Genomic DNA, 9,404 nt, shown 5'->3' with positions numbered 1-9,404 from the left:
GGAGTGTCTGAAGACAGCTACAGTGTACTTACATATAATAAATAAATAAATCTTAAAAAAATAAATGCTGTTCTAAAAAAAAAAAAAAAAAAAAAGAACTAAGCATGTACAGCAGAGCAGCATCCTTGGCTACTAACTAGTCTGTGAAGCAACGATCACAGCCGTTTCATGACATCTACATAGAGACATGCTGTACAGGGAGGGGCAAGAATGTACATATTTGCCTCTGCCTTTTATACAGAAATAGTTGGTAGCTATACATGACATTTTGCTCTTAAAAATATCTATGGAAAACTCTCCTCTGAATTACATAACGTTCCTTACTTCTCCCCCTGAACATTTACAAGATAATTTCACTGTATAGAGAAACCAATTTAAGCTATTCACCTATTAGAAAAGTTAGTTCCGGGGAGATGGCTTAGTGTGTAACAGCTCTTACAGACCTGACTCTGAACCCTGGGATCATGTGGTGGAAAGAAGAACTCTAGAAAGAAAGGATTCACTCCTAAGTTTTCCTGACCTCCACATACACACCATGGTGTGTGGGTCTGTGTGGGTCTCTGTGTGTGTGTGCATGTGAGCACATGTGTGTGTAAAGTTACTTCTACACTTTTTATAACTATTGTTCTGTTTTATGAGGCAAGATAAGATCTCATGCAGCCCAGGCTCGCCTTCAACTTGTTATGTAGCATAGGCTTATGCTTTAACTCCTAATCTTCCCACCTGCCTAGCTCCCAAGTACTGGGTTTACAGGTGTGTGCCACCACACCCAGCTAAGTCTAAGCTTCTGTGGTACATATGTGGTATGGAATAATACAGTGTTTCAAGCCCATGCATATTTACAGGATAAATTCCTACAAATTCAATTGTTAGACTAACTTCCGTATATATGCCCACTGTAGATAGTACTAATTTATACTGGTATTAGACAAGTGTCTTGTAATCCATATAAATATCAGACTGTACATACTCTTCCACAATATGAACTCGTAACTTTGTCTTTAGCACCAGGATCTCATATAGCCCCAGCCAGACACAAACTCACTACCTCATCAAGAATGGCCTTACATTCTAATTTTCCTGCCCGCATCTCTCCAATGTTAAGATTACAGGCATGTACTACCATGCCTATACCTGATTTTAGTATTTTGAGACAGTCTCACTATGTAGCTCAGGCTAGCCTGGAACTCCTGATGCAGCCCAGGTTGGCCTCAAACTTTCAACCTTCCTGTCTTGGCCTCCTGAGTGCTGAGATTACAAATATGTCCCATCATGCCTTGCTCTACAACCTATGTTTGATGCCTAACTTTATTTTCTAAAGAGTCACTCATGCCAGATATATGACATATATAAATATATACATATTACATGTAGGGTTTTTGATATTTAATTATTGTGTGTGTGTGTGCATGTGTATGTGCGCACATACTCTGTCTTCACAAAAAGCAGAAAAGAGGATAAGATCCCATTATAGACATTTGTGCCCATATGTAGATTTTTTTTTTTTAAACTTAAGGAAATCTTCCTGATTCATTCAAAGAGAAGTGTATCTATCTGAAGTAATGGCTTAATGTGGAAATACTCGCCAACTTAACAGGTTATATGTAGAAGTGACTTATTTACTTCATGAAGACACAACCCATAAAAACTGTCAAGAACAGCCATTTGACTGTACTATTACAGGACTGTTCGTCCCTGCGTGTATAACTGTTTTATGGGAGGTAGGAGACAGCAAAGGAGTAGAGACTGACACCTTAACAAACAGGAGGGAGGCCAGGCAGTGGTGGCGCACACCTTTAGTCCCAGCACTTGGGAGGTTGAGGCAGGCGGATTTCTGAGTTCGAGGCCAGAGTCTACAGTGAGTTCCAGGACAGCCAGGGCTATACAGAGAAACCCTGTCTCAAACATCCCCCCTTCAAAAAAACAAACAAACAAACAAACAAAAAACAGGAGGGAAAAAAAGAATACCTTGCCAGGCAGTGGTGGCGCACGCCTTTAATCCCAGCACTCGGGAGGCAGAGGCAGGTGGATTTCTTGAGTTCGAGGCCAGCCTGGTCTACAGAGTGAGTTCCAGGACAGCCAGGGCTACACAGAGAAACCCTGTCTAGAAAACAAAACAAAACAAAACAAAAACAAAAACAAAGACAAAAAAAGAATACCTTGAAAATAATAATTCAAGCACAACCCCAAACCCTTGTTTTCTGCCCAAACTTTCCCCTCCAAATGCTATTATTAAGTAACCCAATTATTTTCATTACTATTTACTTCATAACATGACAGCCACTATCAATTTAGCCCCAAAATTCAATTTCTAGGACAAGGGATGTGGCTCACTTGGTGGAGCATTTAGCTAGCATGCATGAAGCCCTGAGTTCAGTCCTTAACCCTATATAAAACCAGGCATGATGGCACATAGGCCTGTGATTCCAGCACTAGGAAGGTAGAAACAGAAGGATCAGAAGTCCAAAGCTGTCCTCATTTACATAGTGAGTTTGAGAACAACCTGGCTAAATGAGACCCTAGGTCAAAAAAAAAAGGGGGGGGGGCAAACAACAACAAAAGCCAACAAAAAAAGAATATATAGAAAATAGAAAGCTAAACACACTTAAATTCCCTGGAAGGACTAAATAGCATACGGGTGATTTATCCATCTATCGCCATCACGGTTTCTGTTAAGAGTCTCTTATGTTAAATTTACCAACATGCATAATACTTGAAAAATACTCTACATTTTCTCAATTAGAATTTAAGGCTAGGGTGGTGGTGACACACCCCTTTGGACCCAGACAGAGGAAGGCGGATCTCTGAGTACAAGTCCAGCCTGATCTACAGAGTGAGTTCCAGGATAGAAGAGGTTCTCAGAGAAACCTCTCTCAAAAACGGATAGATAGATAGATAGGTAGACAGACAGACAGACAGATAAACAGACAGATCGGTATGTACATACATACATGCATACATACATACATAGAAACAAAGAATTTATGGCTGATGTTATTATCTCTAAGAATTCTTAGAGATGGAGGCTGGAGAGGTGGCTCAGTGATTAAGAATGCTGGCTGTTCTTTCAGAGGACCCAGGTACAATTCCCAGCACCCAAATGGCAGCTCACAACTGTCTGTGACTCTAGTTCCAGGGGATCCAACATCTTTACACAGGCACACACGCAGGCAAATACCAATGCACATAAAAATAAGAGTAATTTTTTTTTTAAAAAAGAGTTCTTGTCAAACTAAGCCTGGGGTTAATTGCCAATATGACCAGACATAGCGGTTATTTTGACCCACTCTCTGTGCATTGCTGCCTCCCACTTTCTCGCCTACCTGACGATACTCATTCTTTAGTATCCCTGCAGCAAGAGCAAGCACACACATAACTATGCAGTGTAGCCAGGTACTCGATAAAAAAAAAAAAAAAAAAAATGCCCCTGCCTCCCTCCCACACACACACATCCAAACCTGGGTCACATTCCTCCCGTGGTCATTATGATGGTTTGTATATGCTTGGTCCAGAGAGTGGCACTAGTAGAAAGTGTGGCCCTGTTGGAGTAGGTGTGCCACTGTGGGCATGGGCTTAAGACATTCATCCTAGCTGCCTGGAAGTGAGTATTCTGTTAGCAGCCCTCAGATGAAAATGTTGAACTCTCAGCTCCTCCTGCACCATGCCCGCCTGGATGCTGCCATGCTCCCACCTTGATGACAATGGACTGAACCTCGGAACCTGTAAGCTAACCCCAGTTAAATGTTGTCCTTATTAGAGTTGCCTCAGTCATGGAGTCTGCTCACAGCAGTAAAACCCTCACTAAGACAGTCACGCTATCCCCCTCTGATGCATAAACCAAATGGCAAATGACGGTCCGGCCATTCCTTAGTAAGGAGACAATCATAGCAAATCCTGTGGTTACTAATTTGACATTATTACTAATGTCAATAAATAAATAAATAAATAAATAAGCATCCCAGCCATTTAACAGTTTTAAATGAACTGGCTGAATATTGAGACCCACGTCAACTGACAAGTTCAAGGACAAGTTTAATTATAACCACGAAGCCTAGGATCCTCTGACTCACACTGGCCCTCTGTATTGGAGGAGGTTTATGACTGACTGTCTAGGATTTCAAAAGAAGACTGTGGGTGGGTGGAGAAGTGAAGGTTAAGGAAAAGCAGAGTCACTGGGAGGGAGGTTGGAGTCACTGCTACTTCCCAGGTCAAATCCCAGGACAAGAAAACATTCTCTTCTTCCTTTCCTGTCCGCTCCATCCACTCTGGTCTGTGTCACAGGAATGGCGGACCAGATGCCACATGCCCAGCAGGGCCTTCGGAAGGAGCCTTCTGAGTTCAAGTCTGCATTATCACTTCCATGAGAGCCTTAATAAGCATTTCTTACCACCTCTGTAACGGCAAACAGGGATGCCTAGCTAAAGGTAAACCAAACACTGGAAGAAAGGCCTGTTAATGCCAGCTACCTAGGAAGCTGAGGCACGAAGAATGACAAGTTCAAAGCCAGCCTGGACAGCACTGTAACACTCTCTCGAAATAAATGCATGCATGCATGCATACATACACACATGCATAAGAAGAGACAAAGCAAAACCCTGAGAGTGTTCACGAACAGCTCACTGGCTTAACCGTGATCAGTGCTATGGCCCTAGACCACACCTACTCCTCCTTCACACTGTCTGGCTTGCTGATTTTCCTAGGTAGGTTTAGGCATTTGCTCCCATGAGGGTTACATAGCAACTTTCCGTTCTAGGACGGGGAAAGGGCAAGAGAAGGAAGGTCTCCTTCTGCCCCTCCTGGGAGAATGGAGCTCAGTTAGCTTGCTGTGTAATTTGACAAACTTTTTCATTTCAATCAAATATCTACTAAGAGCTTACGATATATGCGGGTCATAGTCTATTACTTCTCCAAAACCAATGCATGAATTATTTCTTATCGGCTCCAAACTTCCTCCCTCTAAATACTTAATAGCAGGCTTAAATATTTTAAAGGGGAAAAAGTCCACCTCACAAAGGTTGTAATCAGAATTTTCCTTGTCACAGGTGGTGGGCTAGAGAGCAAGTTAGTTGAAGACAGAATGCTTGTGCTTTTGCTAAGGCGGTAACAGGGGATTCTACCAAAACGAGCAAAAAGTCCAAAAAGATGAGCACTGAATTACTAAAATATAAATATATTGTCAGAATAAACGGAAACTATACCTATAAGCTAATAAATACCATCTGGAGCTAACATATGCCCTACCTACCAGGTGTAGCTCTCAGAAACCGCAAAACTTCCGAAAACGGAAACACTTAAAAGCAGTCTGCATCCAACTGTAAACCACGCATAGGAAACACAGCGCCAGTTCACAGGCGTATGCATCAAAAGTCCTGACGGAGATCAATAGTCCTAACAAGGGCATTACTCGTCCTGAAAGGTACCTTCACACAACCTTGCTTTTAGAAGAACACATTTCGATTCAGGAAACCGAAGAAGCACTTTAGTCCACAACCTCCTAAAAGCGAGGTAGCGACAATTCCGAGGACCGCCAGGGCGCGATGGGCTGGCTCTGCGCCAAGGGCGCACAGGGGCTCAGAAGACGAAACGAGACCCCCTCGTCCGCACCGGGCGCCCCCGCGCGCTCAGTGCCCAACTCCCTCGCCTGGGAAAGTTGCACCCAGAGCCATCCCCGCCCCTCCGGCGCCGCGCCGTCGCCATGGCGACCGCCCCCACCCCACCGCGGCGGACCCCACAGCTCTGCAGCCCGCGGGGGCCTCGGGCTCCGCTCCCAGCGCCGCCCGGACCGGGGATACGGAGCCCAGACACCCGGAAGGCGGGCGCGGGGGAGGATGCGGAGTGCGAAAAGGCGCGGTCGCCCGCCGTTCGCGGGGTCCGCGCTGGCCCGGCCGTCCTCACCCTTCACTTTGCCGAAGGTGCCGACGCCCAGCGTGTCCCCCAGGATGTAGTGGCCGATCTTCACCCGCCCGTCGTGCTTCTGCTTCTCGGCCGTCGCCATCTTTCTCCAGGAACTGAGTCTGCGCATGGCGCCGCGGGAGGGGGCGGAGGGGGCGGGCAGGGCCGCGCCGGGGGCGGGCGGGCACCGAGGGGGNGGGGACCTGGGTGCGCCGCGGTGGGGCGCAGTCGCCGGCCGCCGCCCGCGCAGGCCCCGCAGTCCCCGCAGCCGGCCGCCGAGCGCACTCGCTCCCCCTGGCGGGCTAGGCGGCGGGAGCGGCGCCGGTACTCGCCTCGGCGCCCCGCATCCCTCTGCGCGCGCGCGCCCACCTGCGCGCGGGAGGGCTTCCCCTGCAGCGGAGCCGGCCGCGGTCACCCTCCAGTTGCCACTGGACGGTCTGCGGGTGACGGCACAGCACCCCACCCCCGTAATTCCCAGGAGGACGATGCTTGCTTACACGTTGCCCGGGGATAGCGCGGCGTGCTTTGAAACAAGACGGGGGACACCGCCCTACCACTGACTTGAAATCTTGATTTTTATCTCATCTCGGTGTCATCTGGAAGCCAAGGGTGTTTTCACTTGCACTTTTAATACTTCCCACTGCTTTATACAAAAAAAATACTCTGAGCCAGTAAATTACTATGGGACACCGCACAGCCTGGAGAGTCTTCCTAGGAGATTCGCTACGGTCAAATTTCCCCTGTGGAATGTGTGTGAGCTATGTGAATTCCAGAAAGAGGTGTTATCCCGAACTTATGGTGTTTAGAAAATAATATTTTTACATTTTCAATAAGATGTACATTTTCAATCCACTTTAAAAAGTGTGTTGTTTGTATAAATGGAGCCATAACATGTCACCAAAGAAGTGTGTTTATTTGTAACAGGATTTTGAAGTGAATCTGTTACTCAGTTCTAACAATAGGTAAAAGTGCATTACCATAAAAAATATATATGTCATCCTTCGATTTTTCAATTTTAATTTCTATCGATGTCGATGGAGAAAAAGGTCAGTCTTCATGACGGAGTTTTTTTAAGAGACGAAAAATGTCATCTTTCTCTAGGATGAAAATTACCAACTCTCCTAGTTTTCTCATCTTCTGGCTTATGACATCAAAGCAATGTAACATCAAACGCTTTTGTTCCGAAGAAAGCTGCTTTAAGCTTAGAGCAGTGGCTCTCAACCTTCTTAATGCTACGACCCTTAATACAGTTCCCCATGTTATGGTGACCCCTCTCCCATCATAAAATTTTCAATGCTATTTCATAACTTTTTTTTTGCTATTTTTATGAATCGCAATGTAAATATCATTGTTTTCTGATGATCTAAAGGGGTTGATCCCGTAGTGGTTCTCGACCCATGGGTTGAGAAACAACTGCTTCTTGCCGAGAACAATAACTGGGAGCAGTCTTCGTCAATCAACTCCCTATTTTACAAGGATTACTATAAGGCAGAAATAGCTCTGGATTCTCTCAAGGAGGGGGAAGCCCTTTCAATTTTCCCGCCCCATGATCTGGCATTTTAAGTTACTTCACATTTGCCCAGGAAGGTTCTACTGTTTATTTTAATCTACAAGAAATCAGTGGTCTCCGGCTGTAGCTCGTTTGGTTGAGTGCTGGCCTGGCATGGGTTAAGACCTGGGTTTGATTCCCCAGTAGCCTATAAAAGTGAGAATGGTGACTCATGCTTGCCATCCCAGCACTCTGGAGATTATCACCAGGGAGATCAGATGTTCAAGGTCATCCTCTGCTACCTAGGGACAGTAAGGCTGATCTGAACTACATGAGATTCTCAAAACTAACATGAACTAAGGCAAGATAAATGGCTCGACAGTTACAGGCACACACTGTCAAGGCTGAAGACCTGAATTTGAACCCCAGAACGCACATGGCTGAAGGTGAAAGTGAACTCCCAGAAGTTGTCCTCTGACCTCCACAGGCATTACCTACAGTACACACATATGCACACGTTTAGTAAATGCTTTAAAAAGGGAAAAGAAAAATCACAAAATAGTCCGGTTACATCAACAGGATGTTACCAAGGAGGGAAAGGAAGATGAGTTTTGTGAAACCACTTGCCAATTTTTCCTGGAACTGTGAAGCCTTGAGACTCTGCTACAGCATCAAGCACGGGATACACTTGTTTAACTCCTGCACTCTTGGACAGAGACGGATGTATCCCCATAGGGTTTGGGACTGCATGGAGAGCTCAGGTCAGAAGGACTGAGACTGTCTCAGAGGAAAAGCAATCTTCAAAATCTAAAGATCATACACAGACCTGGGGAGTTGGAGTTTAAGGTTTTGGTTTTAGGTTTGGTTTGGTTTGGTTTGGTTTGGTTGGTTGCAAAATGTTATTGTCAGATACAATGATACCTAACACATAGAGTGCTAAGTCTCCAAAACGCTAGGACCAAAATAAAATACTCTGAGAATGTCTGAAAACAAATGTTTATCACACATCGTTTACTTTCCTTCAAAACATATCTTAAGTCAATTTAACATGTTGTTTTGCCTTTCCATAGTCTCAGTTAGAAAGTGAATATAAGCCGGGCGTAGTAGCATGCGCCATTAAAGGGAGGCAGAGGCAGGCGGGTTTCTGAGTTCGAGGCCAGCCTGGTCTACAGAGTGAGTTCCAGGATAGCCAGGGCTATACATAGAAACCCTGTCTCAAAAAACAAACAAACAAAAAAAGTGAATATAGTAAATCATACATTTTAAAATTTGTAATTTAATAATGTTTTGTTAAATGTGTTTTAAGTAAAAGATAAATAAATTAATTATTAATTTAAATAAATTAATAAATGTATCCTGGTATTATTTTCACTTTGGGACTATTGCTTTTATTGCTGAAACACAGTCATAGTTTTTTTTCATTTTTTTTTATTTTACTCTAATTTTATGTTCATTCTTAGTTTGGGGTTTTAAGATGTTTTATGTGCATTTTTATTTTATGTGCATTAGTGTTTTGCCTATATGTATGTCTATGAGATGGTACCAGGTCCTCTGGAACTGGAGTTAGAGACAGTCGTGAACTGCCACGCAGTTGTTGGGGACTGAACATCAGCTCTCTGGAAGAGCAGCCAGTCCTCTTAACCCCTGAGTCATCTCTCCAGCGCTACAGTTTCTAAGTGTGCAGAAAGCCTGAAATAGTAAGTCAAACCGTTGGCAGGAACTTACAGATTGTCTTATCTATTGACCACAGCTCAGGCTTAAGCAGTTTTACATGCTCAGGGTTTGGAAGGTTTTGTTTGAAAGGACTTCGTTGTTGTTAGGGGTGTGTGTGTGGTGGTGGTGGTGGTAGTGGTGTTGTTTTATTTTTGTTTGGTTTGGTTTATCTTATTTTGAGTTAAAACTTGCATCCAACTACGTGTCTGGAATAGTAAGAATATGCCTTCTCAAAAAGAAAGAAAAAAAAAAGAATATGCCTTCTGTAACTCCTCACTTCTTCTCTTTCCTTTCTGGTTTAAGAAATGTT

General features: G+C 44.4%; 1 protein-coding gene across 2 annotated transcripts in view; it reads right to left on the bottom strand.

Moving 5' to 3' along the window:
* Positions 1–6,030, bottom strand: part of Prkaa1 (protein kinase AMP-activated catalytic subunit alpha 1) — a 41,000-nt gene extending 34,970 nt beyond the window's left edge. Inside the window, exon 1 of one of the 2 annotated variants that reach the window (XM_029544045.1) lies at positions 5,896–6,030. Coding sequence is in view for 1 of the 2 variants with exons in the window: in XM_021208235.1 (XP_021063894.1) it covers positions 5,896–6,022 (127 nt within the window). In the remaining variant the exon portion in view is untranslated. The remainder of the gene's footprint in view (positions 1–5,895) is intronic. The other variant, XM_021208235.1, reaches the window with a different exon arrangement.
* Between the last annotated feature and the right edge of the window lie 3,374 nt (positions 6,031–9,404).

The sequence above is a fragment of the Mus pahari genome, chromosome 11 (genome assembly GCF_900095145.1).
Source record: "Mus pahari chromosome 11, PAHARI_EIJ_v1.1, whole genome shotgun sequence".
In the NCBI taxonomy this organism is placed as follows: Eukaryota; Metazoa; Chordata; class Mammalia; order Rodentia; family Muridae; genus Mus; species Mus pahari.
This window is presented reverse-complemented; position numbering and strand designations above follow the sequence as displayed.